Here is a 23,407-nt window from a genome sequence, read left to right as displayed (position 1 = left end):
GCTACAGAGACACCTATTTCTCACGTCGGGAAACAAGCCATATACAAACGCTAGTCTTCTCTCTCTCTCTCTCTCTCTCTCTCTCTCTATATATATATATATATATATATATATATATATATATATATATAGAGAGAGAGAGAGAGAGAGAGAGAGAGAGAGGAGGTAGTAAAAGCTTTGCGGAAGATGAAAGCCGGCAAGGCAGCAGGTTTGGATGGTATTGCATTGGAATTTACTAAAAAAGGGGGTGACTGTATTGTTAACTGGTTGGTAAGGTTATTTAATGTATGTATGATTCATGGTGAGGTGCCTGGGGATTGGCGGAATGCGTGCATAGTGCCATTGTATAAAGGCAAAGGGGATAAGAGTGAGTGCTCAAATTTCAGAGGTATAATTTTGTCGAGTATTCCAGGTAAATTATATGGGAGGGTATTGATTGAGCGGGTGAAGGCATGTACAGAGCATCAGGTTGGGGAAGAGCAGTGTGGTTTCAGAAGTGGTAGAGGATGTGTGGATCAGGTGTTTGCTTTGAAGAATGTATGTGAGAAATACTTAGAAAAGCAAATGGATTTGTATGTAGCATTTATGGATCTAGAGAAGGCATATGATAGAGCTGATAGAGATGCTCTGTGGAAGGTACTAAGAATATATGGTGTGGGAGCCAAGTTGTTAGAAGCAGTGAAAAGTTTTTATCGAGGATGTAAGGCATGTGTACGTGTAGGAAGAGAGGAAAGTGATTGGTTCTCAGTGAATGTACGTTTGCGGCAAGGGTGTGTGAAGTCTCCATGGTTGTTTAATTTGTTTATGGATGGGGTTGTTAGGGAGGTGAATGCAAGAGTTTTGGAAAGAGGGGCAAGTATGCAGTCTGTTGGGGATGAGAGAGCTTGGGAAGTGAGTCTGTTGTTCGCTGATGATACAGCGCTGGTGGCTGATTCATGTGAGAAACTGCAGAAGCTGGTGACTGAGTTTGGTAAAGTGTGTGAAAGAAGAAAGTTAAGAGTAAATGTGAATAAGAGCAAGGTTATCAGGTACAGTAGGGTTGAGGGTCAAGTCAATTGGGAGGTAAGTTTGAATGGAGAAAAACTGGAGGAAGTAAAGTGTTTTAGATATCTGGGAGTGGCTCTGGCAGCGGATGGAACCATGGAAGCGGAAGTGAATCATAGGGTGGGGGAGGGGACGAAAATCCTGGGAGCCTTGAAGAATGTGTGGAAGTCGAGAATATTATCTCGGAAAGCAAAAATGGGTATGTTTGAAGGAATAGTGGTTCCAACAATGTTGTATGGTTGCGAGGCGTGGGCTATGGATAGAGTTGTGCGCAGGAGGGTGGATGTGCTGGAAATGAGATGTTTGAGGACAATATGTGGTGTGAGGTGGTTTGATCGAGTAAGTAATGTAAGGGTAAGAGAGATGTGTGGAAATAAGAAGAGCGTGGTTGAGAGAGCAGAAGAGGGTGTTTTGAAATGGTTTGGGCACATGGAGAGAATGAGTGAGGAAAGATTGACCAAGAGGATATATGTGTCGGAGGTGGAGGGAACGAGAAGTGGGAGACCAAATTGGAGGTGGAAAGATGGAGTGAAAAAGATTTTGAGTGATCGGGGCCACATGCAGGAGGGTGAAAGGCGTGCAAGGAATAGAGTGAATTGGATCGATGTGGTATACCGGGGTCGACGTGCTGTCAATGGATTGAATCAGGGCATGTGAAGCGTCTGGGGTAAACCATGGAAAGTTCTGTTGGGCCAGGATGTGGAAGGGAGCTGTGGTTTCGAGCATTATTGCATGACAGCTAGAGACTGAGTGTGAACGAATGGGGCCTTTGTTGTCTTTTCCTAGCGCTACCTCGCACACATGAGGGGGAGGGGGAAGTTATTCCATGTGTGGCGGGGTGGCGATGGGAATGAATAAAGGCAGACAGTGTGAATTTGTGTGCATGTGTATATATGTATATGTCTGTGTGTATATATATATGTTTACATTGAGATGTATGGGTATGTATATTTGCGTGTGGGGACATGTATGTATATATATGTCTATGGGGTTGGGTTGGGCCATTTCTTTTATCTGTTTCCTTGCGCTACCTCGCAAACGCGGGAGACAGCAACAAAGCAAAAATAAATAAATATATATATATATATATATATATATATATTTAATGTATGTATGATTCATGGTGAGGTGCCTGGGGATTGGCGGAATGCGTGCATAGTGCCATTGTATAAAGGCAAAGGGGATAAGAGTGAGTGCTCAAATTTCAGAGGTATAATTTTGTCGAGTATTCCAGGTAAATTATATGGGAGGGTATTGATTGAGCGGGTGAAGGCATGTACAGAGCATCAGGTTGGGGAAGAGCAGTGTGGTTTCAGAAGTGGTAGAGGATGTGTGGATCAGGTGTTTGCTTTGAAGAATGTATGTGAGAAATACTTAGAAAAGCAAATGGATTTGTATGTAGCATTTATGGATCTAGAGAAGGCATATGATAGAGCTGATAGAGATGCTCTGTGGAAGGTACTAAGAATATATGGTGTGGGAGCCAAGTTGTTAGAAGCAGTGAAAAGTTTTTATCGAGGATGTAAGGCATGTGTACGTGTAGGAAGAGAGGAAAGTGATTGGTTCTCAGTGAATGTACGTTTGCGGCAGGGGTGTGTGATGTCTCCATGGTTGTTTAATTTGTTTATGGATGGGGTTGTTAGGGAGGTGAATGCAAGAGTTTTGGAAAGAGGGGCAAGTATGCAGTCTGTTGGGGATGAGAGAGCTTGGGAAGTGAGTCTGTTGTTCGCTGATGATACAGCGCTGGTGGCTGATTCATGTGAGAAACTGCAGAAGCTGGTGACTGAGTTTGGTAAAGTGTGTGAAAGAAGAAAGTTAAGAGTAAATGTGAATAAGAGCAAGGTTATCAGGTACAGTAGGGTTGAGGGTCAAGTCAATTGGGAGGTAAGTTTGAATGGAGAAAAACTGGAGGAAGTAAAGTGTTTTAGATATCTGGGAGTGGCTCTGGCAGCGGATGGAACCATGGAAGCGGAAGTGAATCATAGGGTGGGGGAGGGGACGAAAATCCTGGGAGCCTTGAAGAATGTGTGGAAGTCGAGAATATTATCTCGGAAAGCAAAAATGGGTATGTTTGAAGGAATAGTGGTTCCAACAATGTTGTATGGTTGCGAGGCGTGGGCTATGGATAGAGTTGTGCGCAGGAGGGTGGATGTGCTGGAAATGAGATGTTTGAGGACAATATGTGGTGTGAGGTGGTTTGATCGAGTAAGTAATGTAAGGGTAAGAGAGATGTGTGGAAATAAGAAGAGCGTGGTTGAGAGAGCAGAAGAGGGTGTTTTGAAATGGTTTGGGCACATGGAGAGAATGAGTGAGGAAAGATTGACCAAGAGGATATATGTGTCGGAGGTGGAGGGAACGAGAAGTGGGAGACCAAATTGGAGGTGGAAAGATGGAGTGAAAAAGATTTTGAGTGATCGGGGCCACATGCAGGAGGGTGAAAGGCGTGCAAGGAATAGAGTGAATTGGATCGATGTGGTATACCGGGGTCGACGTGCTGTCAATGGATTGAATCAGGGCATGTGAAGCGTCTGGGGTAAACCATGGAAAGTTCTGTTGGGCCAGGATGTGGAAGGGAGCTGTGGTTTCGAGCATTATTGCATGACAGCTAGAGACTGAGTGTGAACGAATGGGGCCTTTGTTGTCTTTTCCTAGCGCTACCTCGCACACATGAGGGGGGAGGGGGAAGTTATTCCATGTGTGGCGGGGTGGCGATGGGAATGAATAAAGGCAGACTGTGAATTGTGTGCATGTGTATATATGTATATGTCTGTGTGTATATATATATGTGTACATTGAGATGTATGGGTATGTATATTTGCGTGTGGGGACATGTATGTATATACATGTGTATGGGGGTGGGTTGGGCCATTTCTTTCGTCTGTTTCCTTGCGCTACCTCGCAAACGCGGGAGACAGCAACAAAGCAAAAATAAATATATATATATATATATATATATATATATATATATATATAGAATGGAACGTGTAACTACTTTTTAACATGTTAATCATTGTGTTCACAAAATGTCAGTCAATGTACCCTTTTTCCATACTAGCCATTGCGTGTGTGTGTGTGTGTGTGTGTGTGTGTGTGTGTGTGTGTGTGTGTGTGTGTGTGTGTCTTATACAGAAGAGGGAGGGAGTTCTACACTTACCCCTTCATCACTTGTTATGAGCTACCACCAGACCACATCATCGTTCTCCATGACACAGTCTTCCCACTTAGGGGACGTGGCTGGCTTCCCAAGCGCTGCAGGAGTCCCAGCGAAAATCTCTGTAAATGTGACGAGAAGACAGAGCTTAAAAAGTTGTTTGATAGTACTATACAATTATGAAATCACAAATACATAATTACACACACACACACACGTGCTAAAGATGTGTGCAGATACAATAGACAAACCCCCTTGAAATACTGCTTAAGACGTCGCTGGCTGCCGAGAGCCAGAGCACACAAGGTATGAAAAATGGCCAAACTACCTATTAAGAAGACGAACTGGAACAGCCACTGACCTACAGGTCGGTCTAACTGACCACTGTGGTCTGTATGGTTATGGTAAAGATCATTAGGAAGCAAGTGGATGATTTCCTGCAGCGGAGAATTTACGTAAGTGAGAGACAGTAGGGTTTTAGGGAGATGAGGTCATGCGAAAAAAAAAACTCTTAGATTTCTACGAGAGAGTGAGCTCTGTCGCAGAGAAAAAGGAAAGCTGGGTAGACTGCCTGTATCTGGACTGCCAGAAAGCATTTGACACTGCTTTCTCTCAAACATTAGAACAAAAACCATCTCAGCATAATCAGGAAACCCTTCGTGGGTCCCCATCACACAACTATGGCCCTAAAGACATAGGACACTTACCCATTCACCACTTGTTATGTGCTAACATCACACCACATCATCGTTCTCATTGACGTAGTCTTCCCGCTTAGTGGACGTGGCTGGCTTCCCAAGCGCTGCAGGAGTCCCATAGAAAATCTCTGTAAATGAGACGAGAAGACAGAGCTTAAAAAGTTGTTTGATAGTACAATGCAATTATGAAATCACAAATACATAATTACACACACACACACACACACACACACACACACACACACACACACACACACGTGCTGAAGATGTGTGCAGATACAATAGACAAACCCCCTTGAAATACTGCTTAAGACGTCGCTGGCTGCCGAGAGCCAGAGCCCAGAAGATATGAAAAATGGCCAAACTACCTATTAAGAAGACGAACTGGAACAGCCACTGACCTACAGGTCGGTCTAACTGACCACTGTGGTCTGTATGGTTATGGTAAAGATCATTAGGAAGCAAGTGGATGATTTCCTGCAGCGGAGAATTTACGTAAGTGAGAGACAGTAGGGTTTTAGGGAGATGAGGTCAAGCGAAAAACAAACTCTTAGATTTCTACGAGAGTGAGAGCTCTGTCGGAGATAAAAAGGGAAGCTGGGTAGACTGACTGTATCTGGACTGCCAGAAAGCATGACACTGCACCGCATGAGAAGCTGATTGAGAAACTGGGTCTCCAGGTAGGAATAAAGGAAGAAACTCCCTCGAAGGATAAGTTATACAAGAGGGGTCGAGGTGACCAGCAGCGTGCCGCAGGCTTCTGTCCTGGGACCATCCATCTTCTTGATCTATGTAGACGCACCGCCTGGAGGTAGAGACTCCTGCCTGCCTTTGTTTGCAGATGACGCAGAGATCATTAAGCGAGTGAAAAGACGGAAAGAATGGAAACCTGAAAGACTCCAAAGCTGATCTAATAGTAGATGCAGTTCAAACCCCATGTAAATATAACTAAATGAGGACAGGACGCAGAGAATAAGAGAAAGGCCTCGACATGATTATCATCTGGTAGAAAACGAGCTGCGGGAATTCATGTGTAAGGAAGACTTGAGTTTTTTTGTTTTTTTTAACCCATCTTGTTGCCAGAGTTTCACATGAAGGGAGTTAAGATCAACTGTCTTCTGGCAAATTTTAGAATGACAATCAAGGATACGTTTAAGGAATTATTCAGCAAGCCCTTCACATCAAAATACGAGATGAAAGATAGAAAATGCTCCTCAAACTTTGCTCATCCCACCTAAAGAAGCACAAAGAGCTAATAGAGAAGGTATACGGAGGAGACCAACAGAAATGGTACCAACATGAAGAGAGATCAAGGGGAAAGGATAGAGAATTTAAATTTGTCCACCTACGAAGAAGAAAGAGTAAGGGGCGATTTGATCAAAGCCTTTAAGTTTTTAAACCAGATCCAGAAAATATTTGAAAGATGTGGGGATAAAGCAACGAGAGAACATAAAGTGAAATCAAGCAAGAAACTTCAAAAAAGAAAATGTGAGGAAGTACTTTTATGGTATAAGAATGGGGGGAAGGGGGACGAATGGCATAAAATGATATATTATGGTCATTATAAACATCATAAGGCAATTCAAGTAGTTGTATGACGGAGAATCTTCAAGAAATGGGGCCCCAAAGGTGCACAATCCCCTCCCAGTACAGTACAAATAGGTAATAATTACACACACACACACCAAATACTATCTCTCTTTTCTATATATATACAACGAGAGAGAGAGAGAGAGAGAGAGAGAGAGAGAGAGAGAGAGAGAGAGAAATATCAATTCCACTTTCGGCAGAATCTAATCTCGCTCAGTCTTCTGCGTACTGTGTATGACGCAGACGACCTGCATACGCTGGCCAGACTCGCCGAGACCTAATAACAACAAAAGAGGGGTCGAGATGGCACCTGTAGGAACCCCTCCCTGACGCCAACACACTGGTGAAGGAGACACGGAGGGAAAGGGCGTGGCGTGGCGTTGTCCCCTCCCACGCACGATGATGGAAGAGGGTGCTGTATTACAGAGGGTGTGAGGGGGAGGGAGGTGTTTAGGGATTACATTTACTTGTGTAAGACCTGGACGGTGCATTATCTTACAGCCGGCATTGGGTGGGGAGGAGGAGGGACGGGGAGGGGAGAGTGTCGGCAGTCAGAGGGAGGGACGGAGAGTGGAGAGGGAGGGAGGGAGGGTGAGGCATAATATATATATGCGAGTGAGGCGAGTGGCCTACAGCACTCCTTGCTGGGCATCCCCTACTGACGCGTCTCGCCTCCCGCACACGGCTCTATCACACGCCCCTACCGCCCCACACTCACAGCTCCTCCTGCCCTGCTCACAGGAGCACCCGTGTTGGGATTCGAACCACACCACCCCAGCAACGAGGGACGATTTTGCAGAACATTTGCCGAACCTCAACTTATCTTCGTCCGGCACAGACACACACAGAGTAGAAGAACGCATCTCCACATCCCACTCGAGAAGATACACCGAGGCGGAAGTTCCTTGCAGCATCGAGTAATAACTTGAAGTGTTAGAGAGTCTCTCTCTATCTCTTGGCATCAAAATGGGGACATCACTCCTGCACTTCGCCCTCCTCATGGGCCTCCTCGTCGTCCTTCCCTGCAGCGCCTCCTCCAGAAAGGAGTAAGTATTCGAAGTCTTACAAGTTGAAAGAAAAAAAGGTTAAATATTTCTCTCTCGCTGTTTCCAACCCCAGAACATTTTTCTTGCACTCTTCGCGTCGCTTATTGGGAGTTGTACACGAGCTTTCCCTCAGATATACAAAGAAGTCACAGACGGGCCGCTAAAAACATAGTATTTTCAGTCTCCGACACGAGTCTGTATGCAGAATTGGAGTGTTAAAGGTTCCTATTCATCTTCACTATGGACAACAACATAATTGCTTCGTATTCAAGAAGCACTTGGCGACCCTCTAACATAGTATTTTGGTCTTTAAGAAGCACTTGGCGACCCCCCAACATATAGTAATTTGGTCTTTAAGAAGCACTTGGCGACCCCTAACCCAACATATAGTAATTTGGTCTTTAAGCAGCACTTGGCGACCCCTAACCCAACATATAGTAATTTGGTCTTTAAGAAGCACTTGGCGACCCCTAACCCAACGTAGAGTAATTTGGTCTTAAAGAAGCACTTGGAGACCCCTAACCCAACATATAGTAATTTGGTCTTTAAGAAGCTCTTGGCGACACCCCTAGGATAACCCTACACTCGCCAGCATCTTCAGTCACCCCACAAGATACCAAATATCAGACTCTGGTGAGCGGTGGCGGGGCGGGGCGAGGCGAGGCGAGGCTTCGCACTGGGTTCTCCCACACGGTCATTGCTACTCCCTCCCTGCATCTCCCCTTGGCATTGACGTCCAAACGGACGTGTCAGGGGGCGAGGTGCTTGGCGGCCCAGTGTCCATGGCTGCGATTCGCTCTGTAAAAGGCGTGTCTGCCATCGAAATAGCCCGCCAGTTTTCCACCCGCCATCGAAATGGCCCGCTCGTTTTCCACATCAGGATCTGTACGGTTTTGACGGATCTGTTTCCGTCTGGATAACCTGATGGTTCGTAAAGATATCTCCTTATCTTTCCCCCTTTTTCATGGGAGGTAAGCAATCTAATCCATATATATAAACTATTAACTGCGGATCTGTTAACTAAGGCAATGTTGAAGATGCCTTCTCGCTAAAACAGAACGTTTAATGTCCTAGTTTAACCTTCTCGCTACGCCAGGACGTTTAATGTCCTCGTTTAAATCAATGTAAACAATTTTACAATTGCGCCGTCCACATGTAAGCCATTCTTATGTAAATCACTATTGGCAGTTGGTAAAAATTGTTAGGTAGCCCTAACCTCCTTGTAAGACAAATCTGGATACAGGAAACATGTACGATTTGCTTTGAATGAAGTCAAGTCAATGGAAACGAATTAGTTCACTGTAAACTTCCCCCAGTTTTCCCAGAATATCAACTACCTCGCTTAACGACGCTAGTTGGGAGGGGGGTTTAACGAGGCAAGTGGGGGGGTTAACAAGGCTAGTGAGGAGAGAGAGAGAGAGGAAGAGAAGATAGGTTTTTCTTCCCATGTGAGTTAACTAAACCAAGTATATTAGTTGGAATAGCCAGGCTAGCAAAGTTATGAGAAAACGAGTTATATTAGTAATGCAAGTTGATTTCTTATCCATTTTCGTCTACCACACGCTTTGTGGCACCCACAAGTATTTAGCGTCTGGAATTTTTCTCTGTGGTGGCTGAGCAGTTCATAGAACTCGTCTCTATCATCTACGACCCCCTGGTTCGATCCCAGCTCCCATACTCCTCACCTGGGACCTTAGGGTCTCCCTTTCCTATAGTTACCTCCACTATAATCTAACCTACATAGGTTTCTATAGACCTGGCAGAGGCGAGGCTATTCTAACTCTTTTGAATATTTCATTTTGATTATATGAATCTTCGCGAGAAATTTGCATGCCCTTCCATGTCCTGCATGAGTTACACAATGACTCTTCTGTCTGACTAGGAGAGAGAGAGAGAGAGAGAGAGAGAGAGAGAGAGAGAGAGAGAGAGAGAAACGTCGCCTTATGGAGGGGACAACTCAACCTGTAGTTCAGTGGTATAGCCTTAATTCTCTAGCCACAGTGGCACTCTGACCTCCCAAGCCCCAGTGGTAGTAGTCCTAGCTCTCTAGCTCCAGTGGTAGGTCGTAGCTCCCGATCCCCAGTGGTAATCCTAGCTCACGAGCCCTAATGGTAGTCCTAGCTCTCTAGCTCCAGTGGTAGTCCTAGCTCTAGCCCCAGTGGTATTCCTAGCTCTCTATCTCCAGTGGTAGTCCTAGCTCTCTAGCTCCGGTGGTAGTCCTAGCTCTCCAGCCACAGTGGTGGTCCTAGCTCCCGAGCCCTAATGGTAGTCCTAGCTCTCGCTACAGTGGTAGTCCTAGCACTCTAGCCACAATCATAGTCTTAGCTCCCGAGCCTTAGTGCTAGTCCCAGCCCTCTAGATACATTGGTAGTCCCTTCTCCCTTGCTCCAGTGGCAGACCCGATTGTGGTAGTCCCTTCTCCCTTGCTCCAGTGGCAGACCCAATTCTTTAGCTCCAGTGACAGTCCCAACTCCCTAGCTCCAGTGGTAGACCTAACACCTTAGCTCCAGGGGCAGTCTCAGTTCCATAGTTCCAGTGGTAGCCCCAACTCCACAGTTCTAATGGTAGGCCCAGCTTCCTAACCATAGTAGTGGTCCCAACCCAGTGGTCCTGGGTTGGGTAACGTCTCATGATTCCCACTGTGGCTGGGTCATGTCTCACGACTCCCCACTGTGGCTGGGTCATGTCTCATGACTCCCCACTGTGAATGAGTCATGTCTCAGGGCTTCCCCACTGTGAATGAGTCATGTCTCAGGGCTTCCCCACTGTGACTTCTTCCCCCCCCACTGTAGCCGGGTCATGTCTCAAGACCCAAACCCTCCTCCCCTCCACTCCCTTCTGGCTGGGTCACGTCTCACAACCTCCCACTGCGGATGACTCATGTCTGAGGATCCTGGCTCAACCCACTTCATCTCATTCAAGCTGTTCTCAGCTTGAGCTCCCCCCCCCCCCACCCCCTACCTCCCCTGAAGGACGAGGAACTAGTCATTAATGAAAGAAGTGTTCAGACCACCAACACAGGCTCGCTCTGAAGCTTTTATGTTAGCTATTATCTTTCTTCTTCTTTTTCTTTGCTGCCCTTATCATACACAAGATAATAACTCTGTTTGAATGATCCCCCCTTTTTTTTTTTCTTTCCTTCTTCTACTACGAACGAAATCCTGAAGCTGTTCGTAGAAGGAGTCGAGCCTTCGAAGTCACCATATGCGAAGGAGGCGAGAGCAATGCTTCGGAAAAAGTGATTCGAGATGGTTCATTCCTGCTGTCTTGCGACAGTTCGAGCCGCGAAGCCTCGCCCTTCCTACGACCAGTACAGCCTCGTTACACTCAATACGTTCCTCTAAAACAAGCAGCGCATGTGTGTGTGTGTGTGTGTGTGTGTGTGTGTGTAAAGGTTCGTGTGCGTATGCAAACGATTCTGTCATGGGCCCCTCTGCTAAACCCATTGTCACCTTCCATATAGAGCGCTGTTGTGTTACGCCGCTGCGCGTCTGGCCAGAGAGAGAGAGAGAGAGAGAGAGAGAGAGAGAGAGAGAGAGAGAGAGGGAGAGACTTCTCTCTACCCCCCTGCAAAGCGTCTTCCTCAACCGACATTAAAGAAAAAACACACACTCAAACGCAAAGGCATTTCCTTATCTCTCTGTGTGTAACGTAAGGGCGATGAGATATACGCTATTACTACGCAGAGTTCTAAGGTAAAATATGGATACGCCACATAAACGCACACAAACCAACAGACGCCCCTACTATATATATATATATATACGTACATACACAAATGTATCCCTGCTCCCCAGCAGGAGGCCAAGGCTCTTTCGAAACAAACAATCACTCTCCATGTCTCTCCATGTCGTTAATCATGGCCCACCAATGAACATACGGTGTCATATATCCTTCGAGTGGCTTCGTCTGAACATAAATGTGCCTTGAACATCGCCCGAACTCGTCATATTCCGTTCAACTTTCCAGGAATCTCCTTCGAGATGTTTATTGCATGAATACCTTTCCCTTATCACAGTTAAAAGTCATTTATTTCGCTCGTATTTTCATTTACTGCGTGAAATCTGTGGAGGCGCCATCAACTCACATACACATACACACATTTATCCGTCGTTGTGGGCACGACTTGTTAACGTTCGCTGCTGGTCGGACGCTGGGAATGTAAGACGCCAGCCAGGGGATGAGGGGAAGTCATCTCCATCATCCGTTGGGTCGGGTCGGACTCCACCACTAGGACAGCCAACACCACCACCTCACACCACCCACTACGACTAACCCCCCCTGCAGTACCTTATCCCAAACAAAACACGCGCAGCCGTTGCTCACCACACACAGAAAGGAAGGTGTCTGGTCTCTCTCTCTCTCTCTCTCTCTCTCTCTCTCTCTCTCTCTCTCTCTTTCCCGAAGGCAATCACGATTACGTATTCTGGCCGTCTTTTTCCAAGTAATTCATTATCATTTCACATATTTCGCCACACCGTTTTAACAAATAACGATACGTGAGAACAATTAACAATTTAAAGCATGAACAAAATAACATTTAAACGTTCTTCTGATGATCCACATTAACAATCAATTAAACTATTTCAGCAAGTCACTTGCAGTGTTATTAATTTTCTTACGATTTGAAACTTGAAACTTAAAATCTTATCAAACTGGAAAAACTTAAAATCTTATTACGTAACGTTATTGTATTTCTGACTTATACAACATGCAAATGAAATACAGTAAAGCCCATGTAATTATGTGGAGATTTAACGTATACTTTGAAACAGCAAAATATGTCGCCTTAATTCCACAATTTACAATTTTCTATCAGCTTCTAGTTACTGTAAGTTAGCTCAACACTTATCTATACATACTATGTGCACATCCCCTTGTAAGAAACTTTAGTATTTGTCAAAGAAATTTGGTTCATTAAGTTGGAGAGAGAGAGAGAGAGAGAGAGAGAGAGAGAGTGTGTGTGTGTCAAGGCTGAGTTTATGTTATTGACTTGTTCATTTCTGTTCCATGGTTGGATCATTATGTGGGGGTGAGGCGGGATGAGCACATGAGTGTTCCAAGACAGCATGCACCGAATTGTGTTGTTGTTGCTGTGTTGTGTTGTATACTAATGCCTTTACTTGGGTCTTCCTTCCTCCTCCTCCTCCTCTGTCCTCCTCCTCACTCCCTATAGCCACTACAGGTTCCGGAACGACATGCCGTCCAACCCTGACGACGAGGGCGAAACCCACCACCACGACTTCGGCGGCATACTGCCCGTCTCCCGTTGTCGCCACAATTATAACGAGAGAACGGAAGCCGGCATCAACAGACAGATAAACCTCATGATGTATGTTGGCTACGTCTACCATAGCATGGTGAGTAGTCTGGGTGGAGTTAACATATTGATGGAGAGCTGTAGGCAAGGCGAGTCTAAGTATAAGAAAGGCGTAGATCATATACAGAGTCTGTTGTACCTCGGCAGCTGGCCGGGGTGTAGTGAAGATGTTACCGAGTGTAGGGAAGATGTAGAGTTTGGGGTGTAGGTAAGTCTATCACATCAGAGTGCAGTGAGTACACAGAAAAGCCAGATAACGGGAGAATTGAAGGTCTATATCAAGGTTATGCGAGTACGGAATATTCAAATTCTCCAAATATCTTTGTTAGTCATAGAGGAAAGAACAATGTTCAAAGTTCCTCCCACCCGCCATTCCCTTCTAACCACAGCAACCAATACACACAAGATATACCCCCCAGGGGGAATGCTACGGGGAAAATATAGATCGGAAATCAAACTCTGGGAAGGAGGCTGGAGTCTGGAATGGGAAAGCAGGGTGCACTGTACATGTCGAGAGAGAGAGAGAGAGAGAGAGAGAGAGAGAGAGAGAGAGAGAGAGGAGGGGGGGTGGCTTGAGTGAAGCCATGGTTTAGATGTGTGGGTGTGTGGGGGAAGGCGCTGCTAAGGAAGAATGTGGCTGTGTAGGTGCTGTGAGACTGGGTGTAGGACACAAGACAGGAGGGGAGGTGTGTGGCGAGGTAGATGCCACGGTATGTTTAAGAGACGGCGAGGTCATGTCACGAAGGCGGACCTGTGGAGTGGGAAGGGGAAGAGAAAGAAAGAGAGGATGAGGTGGTGGGCAAACGCAACAGCTGAATGGCTGGCGACGTGCGAAAGGAGTTGGTTGATTGGTGGAGGACAACCAGCCCCACCCCCCTCCCCCAAAAGGAGGCGGATCCTCCGTCATTAAGGTCGAAGGTGGCTCGTCCTGGCCTCACTTCGCCGCTGTGTGAGACAGATAAGGCCATACAAGACGTCATGCGGAGGGGTAGGCCACCAAGCTCATTCCCCCTTGGGAGTACGGGGGTCAGGTGAGGTCACATGGTGTAACTTGCCACCACATTCAGGCCGGCGGCTCAACCCAGCGGCCTGTGGTTGATGCCGCCAGCCATCAACACCACAGTGGAGTGTAGTACACAAGACAGAAGGGTGGAGTTCATGGACGTAGGACACAAGACAGGAGGGGAGGTGGCGGACTTCATGGGTGTAGAACACAAACCAGGAGGGGAGGTGGCGGACTTCATGGGTGTAGGACACAAAACAGGAGGGGAGGTGGCGGACTTCATGGGTGTAGGACACAAAACAGGAAGAGAGGTGGCAGACTCCATGGGTGTAGGACACAAGACAGGATAGGAAGGGAAGGACATCAAGGAGAAAGATAGCCAGGAAAGTTAGAGAGAGAGAGAGAGAGAGAGAGAGAGAGAGAGAGAGAGAGAGAGAGAGAGAGAACCAAGTGTCTATGATGGACTATTGTGTCTTGAAGGTCAAAGACAAGAGGCCAGACAAGTGTCTTCTCCTTGTCTTTGTTCATCTGTACCTCCTCCAAACAGATGTCACCGAGATGGAACATTGCCAATGCAGAAATAAATAAATGGACAGATCACTAGCTACACCAATGGTGCTCTACCACAGCTGTCTAACATCTTATCCCAGTCTAATATTGCTCACTTTAGCGTCTAGCGAGAATGAAACTACAGCAAAATCTGCTCCAAGTATCTTCCCCCCCCCCCCCGTTTTCAAAGTCAAATCCTGCACGAATGAGGATGTATTTTCAGAAGTGAGGCTGCAGAGCGAGGTGGACCATACCCCTCAACACACACACACTCAACGCACACACACCCACCTTCACACATACACACACACACACACTCATCGCACACATACACCCACCCACTCACACCTCACACACACACCCACACACTTACACTCTCATTAATTCTGTTCGATAGTCCCTGGCTCTAGACGTAAACAAACCAGAGGGGGACCTTAGTACCGCCATGGGGGGGAGTGACTGACCCCTCCCCCCCTATGACCCTAAACCTTGACCTTGATAGGGTGATAATGGACGAGCCTCACTGGCAGCTTGCAAGGGTACCATTATAGCTGTAGGGGTGCTTTTAGGTATCAGGTCAAAGGCCAGGCCGTCATACCTAACGGTCGCACTGTCTGTACGAGCTGCCATAGTTCCCGAGCAGTGCCGCCAAAGGGGCTTGATACTGGGAATAAGGAGTCAAGTGTTGCCAACGTGCAACGCTACGCAGTCTAGTTTAGGAGGGAAAGAGGGGGAGGGGGGAGGGGGGTGTTGTGCGTCAACACAGGACCCCCCTGACGTAGGCATCGCTCAGCACAGTTTCAACCAGGCGTGCCACGGGACTCTGGTCGACGACCAGGCGTGCCACGGGACTCTGGTCGACGACCAGGCGTGCCACGGGACTCTGGGCGACGACCAGGCGTGCCACGGGACTCTGGGCGACGACCAGGCGTGCCACGGGACTCTGGGCGACGACCAGGCGTGCCACGGGACTCTGGGCGACGACCAGGCGTGCCACGGGACTCTGGGCGACGACCAGGCGTGCCACGGGACTCTGGGCGACGACCAGGCGTGCCACGGGACTCTGGGCGACGACCAGGCGTGCCACGGGACTCTGGTCGACGACCAGGCGTGCCATACATAGGAGTCTGGTCGAGACGACCACGCCTCCATAGTACTGTTTTAACGCCCACCCCGCCCCGCACACTCACCGGGGCGAAAGCAAAACAGGCGTAAACCTCCAGCTGGCTTCATGTCTCCCGTTCCAGGCTCAGCACTTCGGCCGATGTGACGTGGCTCTTCCAGGCTTCCAGAAGTTCTTCCGGCAGATGGCGCAAGACCAGCGCGAAAAGGCGGAGACACTCATGAATTACCAGAACTTGAGGGGCGGGTTGGTTCGCCTCCAGCAGGTGACAGCGCCCTCCACGGCAGAGTGGGGCTCGGGCATCGAGGCGATGGAGCACGCCCTGGAATTGGAGAAAACCATCAATGAGGTGAGAGAGAGAGAGAGAGAGAGAGAGAGAGAGAGAGAGAGAGAGAGAGAGAGAGAGAGACCACTTGACTAGACGCTGTCGCGAGAGATGGTTGGTCAAGTGTGTGTGTGTGTGTGTGTGTGTGTGTGTGTGTGTGTATGTGTGTGTGAGAGAGAGAGAGAGAGAGAGAGAGAGAGAGAGAGAGAGAGAGAGAGAGAGAGAGGAACAACCACTTGACAAGATGCTGTCGCGAGAGATGGTTGGTCAAGAGAGAGAGAGAGAGAGAGAGAGAGAGAGAGAGAGAGAGGTGGGCAGGCAGACACTCACTCACTCAATACACCACACCAGCTGCAGAACACCCATCCATCCATCCCCCGCGATAAACCACATCATTAATATGCATATAATAACAGGTACTTAGTATTGTATTATCATTATTATCTATTTCCCCCTCCCACACCAATATCATCCAGGCCTTGAGGCTCGACCCATGACCCACCTCCCACGTCCAAATGAGAAATGTATAATCAGAGACATGAAAATGCTTCATATATATATATATATATATATATATATATAACAAATAACTTTGATCTTCCCATCGTGTCTGAGGTAAAGATAGTCTGGACGTGTGGTTGTGGTGTGTGGTGGTAGGTTGTGATGTGTGGCGGTAGGTTGTGATGTGTGGTAGTGGTGTGTGGTGGTAGGTTGTGGTGTGTGGTAGTGGTGTGTGGTGGTAGGTTGTGATGTGTGGCGGTAGGTTGTGGTGTGTGGTTGTGGTGTGTGGTGTAGGTTGTGATGTGTGGTTGTGGTGTGTGGTGGTGCAGTTAACACACTCAGTTAAAGTTTTTTACCACTGCCTCTTTTACTGTACGGGGAGGGAGTTCTACACTAGTGGGGGCCTCATATCTTGTACTGTACGGGAAGGGAGTTCTACACTGATGGGGACCCATCTCTTGTACTGTACGGGGAGGGAATTCTACACTCGTGGGGCCCCATCTCTTGTACTGTACGGGGAAGGAATTCTACACTCGTCTCCTTACCAAAGTGGGCAAATGCATGGGCCTCAACATCTCTCCCTTACCATTTTTGTTGACCTTCTTTAAACCCTTCTCTACTAGTTCCACGTACTCTTTGAGTCCAGTGGCCAAGCCTGAGAATCATATTCTAGCTATGGTCTAATATACAATGTGAAGAAGTTGCTGCGTTGTCCAATCTATGTGCGTAAACGTGGTCTAATATTTCACTCCTAACTCCCTGGCACACTTAGATCCCTACAATGTATTTCCTGCCAGATACTATTCCTATTGAAGCTTTTCTTTCACTGTATCCCATCCTTATATTACCTTCTCGGGCCGAACTTCATCAAACATGGTATCAGACCAACTTTGGTCTTTGTCGAGGTCCCCTTGCACTTTGGTGCACTCTCTCTCTCTCTCTCTCTCTCTCTCTCTCTCTCTCTCTCTCTCTCTCTCTCTCTCTCTCTCTACCCACTTTCCTCGTGTCCTTAGCGCCATCCGCTTACACATTTGGGTATTATTCAACCCTTTTTGGTTAATAATTATTTATAAAGAACTTTGAAATATAAAAATCACGCCACTTTGACATCCATACTTTCTTATCTTCCACAGAGTTGATTTTCTATCTTTTATTCCTCCTGCCTGGTGGCGATGGTGCTGGTGGTGTGTGTGTGTGTGTGTGTGTGTGTGTGTGTGTGTGGTAGTGACGTGTGGTGGTGGTGGTACGCAGCGGTGATAAAGATACATGTGGTACAGGAGTATATGGTCGACGTGGTGTACTAACCAGTCGCATCCTACAATATTGCATACGGTGGCGGCGGTGTGTGTGTGTGTGTGTGTGGAGGTGTGTGGTAGAGTTGAGAGGTGTATGGTAGGGGAGAGTGTGGTAGGAGTGTAGAGAGGTGTATGGTATGGGAGAGTGTGGTAGGAGTGTAGAGAGGTGTATGGTATGGGAGAGTGTGGTAGGAGAGTAGACAGACGTATGGTGGGGGGGAGAGTGTGGTAGGAGTGGTATTAACATGTCGCATCCTGCAGGCCATGCTGGAGTTAAACATGGTGGCTCTACAACACGAAGACGTTCACGCCGCCACCTACCTCCAGACAATCTTCCTCAACCCCCAGGTAATGTACCCCTCAATCCCCAGGTAATGTACCCCTCAAACCCCCAGGTAATGTACCCCTCAAACCCCCAGGTAATGTACCCCTTCCACAGGTAATGTACCCCTCCACCCACAGGTAATGAACCCCTCCCACAGTTAATGTACCCCTTCCACAGGTAATGAACCCCTCCCACAGGTAATGTACCCCTCCACCCACAGGCAATGAACCCCTCCCACAGGTAATGTACCCCTCCCTCAGGTAACATAACCTCCTCCCACACCTTCACGCGGACCAGTACCAGTCGCTACCAGATCCAACCTGGTTGTGGTGGTACCAGGTACACCCTGGGTCTCATGGCACAAGGTACTCAAACTAGTTCATTCCCAGGACCCCTTATCATGACAAGGTCTTCCCCACCCCCAAGTCTGTACCAGGCACCAAACACCTAGTACAAGATACTAGGCACCTCCACTGACCTATAAACTCGTCCTCAGTTCTAAAACAAGTCAAATCGACCGTTACCCTCCCTCGTCCTGTAACCTTTCGAAACTGTAACACCCGTGCATAAATTTACATAAATTACACTTATCACTCTATTTACACAAGTTATTTCACACACGTCTCATTCGATTCAGCAATAAGAAAAAACATATTAAGTCAAGAATCCTTCCCAGTAACTACAGACATAGTTATTTATGGTCGTTTATTATAGTTAACTAGGTTTGGGCCTCGAGAAATGAATGGCTAACTGTCCCACAGTAGACCAATATGGTAATGTGCCAGATTAGATGAACGCTTTGACATAACACCAGACAAGACAGACACAAAGCACCCACTGTAGTCGTGTGTGTGTGTGTGGGTGTGTGTGTGTAAGTGTGTGTGTGGGCGTGTGTGTCGCTATGAAAATAATGTAACCACTTGAGAGACACGAGTGAAGAAGATATATTAAATCTATCGCTGCTGAAAGGCTTGATCCCTTCCTCAAGTTCTTTAAGTACTTATAAAGTTGTAGTATCTTATGCTAACTCACACACACACACACACACACACACATATGCAGATAACTACGATAAGTTCTCAAGTGCATTTTCGTGTAAACCAAAGGCAACTTAGCTACGTCTCTTCCTTGTATATCGAGTGACAGTTCCATGTCTTCTCTCTCACTCTTGTATCTCTCCCCCTGATGATGTGATCATTACACGAAAGTGCACTTGGGAACTTATCGTGTTTCATTTTCCTCCGTGGCTGTCAGCGTATATTAGACCACGCGCACCACTGTGACTTCTTGCAATATATATATATATATATATATATATATATATATATATATATATATATATATATATATATATATATATATATCACGTCAAAAGTACGTATATCCTACAAGGATACTCGACCAAGCCTTGACTCCTTGCCCCAGTAACACACACACACACACACACACACACACACACACACACACACCTCCTGATAGCCAGCACACGCGCCGTTTGGTGGGGCGTCTCCCTCCTGGAGGGTGTTCCCCAGCCGCCCTCAGCCCTGCTGGGGTTGTACTGCTGGGGTTGTACTGCTGGGGGGTTGGGAACAACACCCTTCCCCCCAGCAATACCGCTTGCCTTGTTAGTAACCACAAGATCATCTGTTTACACTCGCCACCAGCATCCGTTTTCTGTTATCACTAGGCCATACTGTGCCACAGTACAAGAAGGCAATTTTTTTCTCATAATCCTATTATAGATTATTTCTCATCTTAAAATAATTTGAAGAAAAATATGTAGGGTCGAGATTTTGGAGTGGGCAATTGCGCCAACCATTAGCATTTAAAAAGTCATCAATTTTTAGAAATCACGATAATATATATATATATATATATATATATATATATATATATATATATCATAAACACAACCTCGTGGATGAGGAGCAAATAAATAAAGTTAGTCCAACCCCTTCATGTCTGATCTCTGCACTTGATCTATGCTGGCTGGCCCCCCACCCACCCACCACTCGACGGGTCTTGTGTCATTATCGAGTTTATCAGGCGAAGTAAACAAGAGTCATTTGCATATTGATTATTCTGCGTGGGGGCCCACAAACGTCTACTTATGATTTACAAGCTGGCACAGTCTGCCCAGGGATGAAATAGGTGAACGTGGCACAATCGTAACGACAATCATACTCAAATGTAGATCTAAAGTATATTCTTTTATTGTGTGTTGAGTAGTTCCTGACTATTCTCTGTCTGTTTCGTACGCTAAGGCGTTCCTAAAATCTCTTGCCCTACGTGGTAATGATGCACACATAAATTCACTCCTGTAAGAGCATTTACAGTAACAATTGTTTGCATAGTTTATGCATGTGTGATTCACTAAGGCTCCCTCCTTCCTTCCTCTCTCTCTCTCTCTCTTCTCTCTCTCGCCCACATCCTCTCCAGGGCAAAGCTAATTCACATTCACAACCTCACTGACGTAATTCAACTGTTTGGATTACTCCACGTCTCGTAATATAATCCAAGGAGTTCTGACAAGACTCGAACACCATCTTGAAAGCGTTTCGATGTCAAGTCCTTGCCCGTTCATGCCCTTTGGGGAGCATCCGAACCCATTCTTACCTCGAGGACAACAGTGGGCACACACACACTGGCACCGATTATCCTTAGTGTTGAAAGCGACACAAGACACTGATGGACGATCGAGTCCTTCTGTATGTACTGCTTGGCGTCCGAGCCAACACTGGTTACTCTCAGACTCCATTCTATGACTCAGTTCAAGCTGACGTCTGAACCCCCCCAGTGGTCGGATCAATGGATTGTCTTAAGCAGTGGGCGAGTCCTTGTTGCTGCCAGTTAGAGAGGACTCTGGATAACGTCAGAGCCGAAGGACATCGCCTGGAGGAGGAGGAGGAGGGGACAATGAGCCAGTCTAGTTCCGTGGGGGGTGGTGTGGGACCACCACAGGGCGCGTACCTTGCTCCTCGCCCGTTCGTTACGACAATTAAATCTGGCGATCCAACACTTAAAAGCCTTAGGATCGGCAAGAGTGCTTCTCACGTTACCATACTCGACTCTTCGTTACTGAGACATACATTCATTGTAGGTCCCTTTAAAAGAGCGTTAGTTCCAGTCTTGTGCTTTATGTAGTGTAGTGGTGGTGGTGGTGGCAGTAGCTTCTTCGAACATGGAACTCCGAACACACACACACCTCTTCCACTACTCCGAGTAGGACTTTGTGTTTTAGTAAACCCACTTCTGTGGAAAGATTCAAGGTGTAACAGAGACTGATGTGACAGCAATGACTGACTTAGATATGACTTGATTGTCTGAGAGGTGATTGGTGTGTTGTGTAAGACGCGAGTCCTCTCTTATCCACCGGTATGAACAGCCCAACTTCAATCCTGGGGTCCCCCATCCCCTCTCGGTCGCCTTCCCACCCCGACAAAGCCCTCATCCCACAATGATTTATGATCATTTCCACACACTCCACTGCTATCATTTATGACGTGGACATATCCTCCTGCTGGGAAAGCAGCTGCAATCTAGTCTTCTCTCTTCTCAGAGCCCCCACTTTATATGCATATAGTCTGAATATATCTGAAACAAACTTTGAAAGTCTGAGATGCATGTGTTTCATCAAGATAATTCTTTTCCCTTTTTTATGGGCTTTGTGTTGAGGGAGTGTTTATCTTTGTCACAGGTGGAGAAGATCTTCACCATTAGCCAGTACATCACCAACTTGGAGAGGGTTGGCCCTGGCCTCGGCGAATATATGTTCGACAAGCTTCCCCAGAACTGACGTGTGCCCTCGCCAAGATAAGACGCTTCTCACCACAACCCGCCATCAGTCACCAGCCACCAGGACGCACCCCCCCGAGACAAATGGACCCACCACAAGACCCGCCATCAAGCACCCGCCAACAGGACCCACTACCTGATAACAGGACGCACCACGACCCACCAGCACACCACCACCTCTCACAACGGCCCACCAGCACACCACCACCACCTCTCACAACGACCCACCAGCACACCACCTCTCACAACGACCCGCTAGGACTCTCCCATTTAACTAGACTCCCCGCCACTCCCTTAGGACCATCACGACTCTCCTGAAAATCCCTAACAGGAGCCTTTACTGCCCTCCAGTCCACCCAGACACTGTCGGTGGACGCCCTTCACATAAACGTCCATTAGACACCTTTTCACATACGTCTTGACCTCACAATGTCTTTCTCTCTTGATACAATGACCTGCATATCTTCTTGTTCGATCAACGTCATTTTCTTCGTCATAATCTCTCAGATGAGTCTTACGGTCTTACGGTCCAGGCGTTGCTACCTATTCTCATAACCAAGTAAGAGGTCTTGCTCCCTCGTTGCACCATCCACTTCGTTACAGAAGTACATTAGCTCTAGGCTGTAGAGGCTTCGTTTTCTGTTGCCCGACTCACACAGATGTTCTCCATTATTCATAATATTGTTATACAAGGCTCTATGTGCTTCTTCACATACTGGCTTCACTACAGTCATCTACTTCTTTTATGTTGCTACAGAGGCTCGGACAACGTCCGTAATATTAAGATATATATACATATATATATATATATCTCTTTAGATCTTCGGCTTACCAGAAGAACCCGCGGTTAGACAGTCTCCTCTTCACTACTGATGAACATCCCTACCTCACTACTGTATGTACATGTTCCTATTGTAGACGAGGTTGATCCCCCTCAGTGCATCGGAGCCCTACATAACTCTCCCCATCTACAGCTCTGGGCACACGGGACTGATGTCTTCCTGTAGTTATTAACAGACGCACGCCAGCATAGAACACAAAGGGACACACAGGGACCAAGAAAAACACCGGGTTCTCTTTCGAGTGTTTGTGATTGGGGAAATGTCGTATGAGAGTAGTGTCATGCATGGACTTGGGAGCAAAGCGTTGGTCAAAAAATCTATTCAACGTATTTATGGCGTGGCTGACATCGACCTGCTCGAAACTGGCAGACCATTTCATGGGCTAACAATCCTGCTGACGAAGTGGTACTTTGCCTCATTCAAAGTACAATATTCCCGAACGAGTTCGCATCAGTTACTGTGACCGAAAGTAGACAGACATCTATGGCTTTATATAACCGCTTCGATCGACGTAATTACAGCCTTTGGGAAATATGAGTCTTTGTATCAAATCCCCTCTTAACTACCTTTTTTCTGAACGAAATAAGTTTAGATAATTCTCTCGGTTCTCATACGATCTGATATTCTGCAAAGCAGCTTGGTATGAGGTATTCTCGCTTTATCAACCCTTTGGCTTAGTACGAGCAACAACGAGACCAAACCTGAACACTGTATTCAAGGCGAGGACGTACCAATAAACTGTAAAAAAAAGAAAAATAACAATCCGTTTTTTATATTGAAATTCGAGGTATCCGGGAATT

General features: G+C 46.8%; 1 protein-coding gene and 1 long non-coding RNA gene across 5 annotated transcripts in view; one reads left to right on the top strand and one right to left on the bottom strand.

Moving 5' to 3' along the window:
* The window catches only part of LOC139745805 (uncharacterized), an 83,966-nt gene extending 68,159 nt beyond the window's left edge, over window positions 1–15,807 (bottom strand). Inside the window, exons 1-3 of the long non-coding RNA XR_011711971.1 lie at window positions 15,592–15,807; window positions 4,903–5,021; window positions 4,199–4,317 (exon numbers count right to left, since the gene is read on the bottom strand). This is a non-coding gene — a long non-coding RNA (uncharacterized lncRNA). The remainder of the gene's footprint in view (window positions 1–4,198; window positions 4,318–4,902; window positions 5,022–15,591) is intronic.
* Window positions 7,116–23,363, top strand: LOC139745804 (soma ferritin-like). Of its 4 annotated transcripts, none has more exons than XM_071656380.1 (5): window positions 7,116–7,529; window positions 12,715–12,889; window positions 15,649–15,873; window positions 17,907–17,993; window positions 21,668–23,363. In XM_071656380.1, exons 1-5 carry the CDS (start codon window positions 7,450–7,452, stop codon window positions 21,764–21,766), a joined length of 666 nt encoding a protein of 221 aa, XP_071512481.1. In that variant the 5' UTR covers window positions 7,116–7,449; the 3' UTR covers window positions 21,767–23,363. The 4 variants fall into 4 exon arrangements, with proteins under 4 accessions (XP_071512481.1, XP_071512480.1, XP_071512483.1 ...); XM_071656379.1 differs by having other exon boundaries at window positions 12,706–12,889; XM_071656382.1 differs by lacking the exon at window positions 17,907–17,993.
* The last annotated feature ends 44 nt before the right edge of the window (window positions 23,364–23,407 follow it).

The sequence above is a fragment of the Panulirus ornatus genome, chromosome 62, assembly GCF_036320965.1.
Source record: "Panulirus ornatus isolate Po-2019 chromosome 62, ASM3632096v1, whole genome shotgun sequence".
Lineage (NCBI taxonomy): Eukaryota > Metazoa > Arthropoda > Malacostraca > Decapoda > Palinuridae > Panulirus > Panulirus ornatus.
Note: the sequence above shows the minus strand (reverse complement) of the source record. Positions and strands in the feature narration are given on the sequence as shown.

Bases quoted from the DNA above. Each gene is read 5' to 3' on its own strand.
- LOC139745804 (XM_071656379.1), top strand. From the start codon at position 7,450: ATGGGGACATCACTCCTGCACTTCGCCCTCCTCATGGGCCTCCTCGTC. The intron at 7,530-12,705 runs GTAAGTATTCGA...CACTCCCTATAG, and splicing joins AGCGCCTCCTCCAGAAAGGA to CCACTACAGGTTCCGGAACG. The intron at 12,890-15,648 runs GTGAGTAGTCTG...CTCCCGTTCCAG, and splicing joins GCTACGTCTACCATAGCATG to GCTCAGCACTTCGGCCGATG.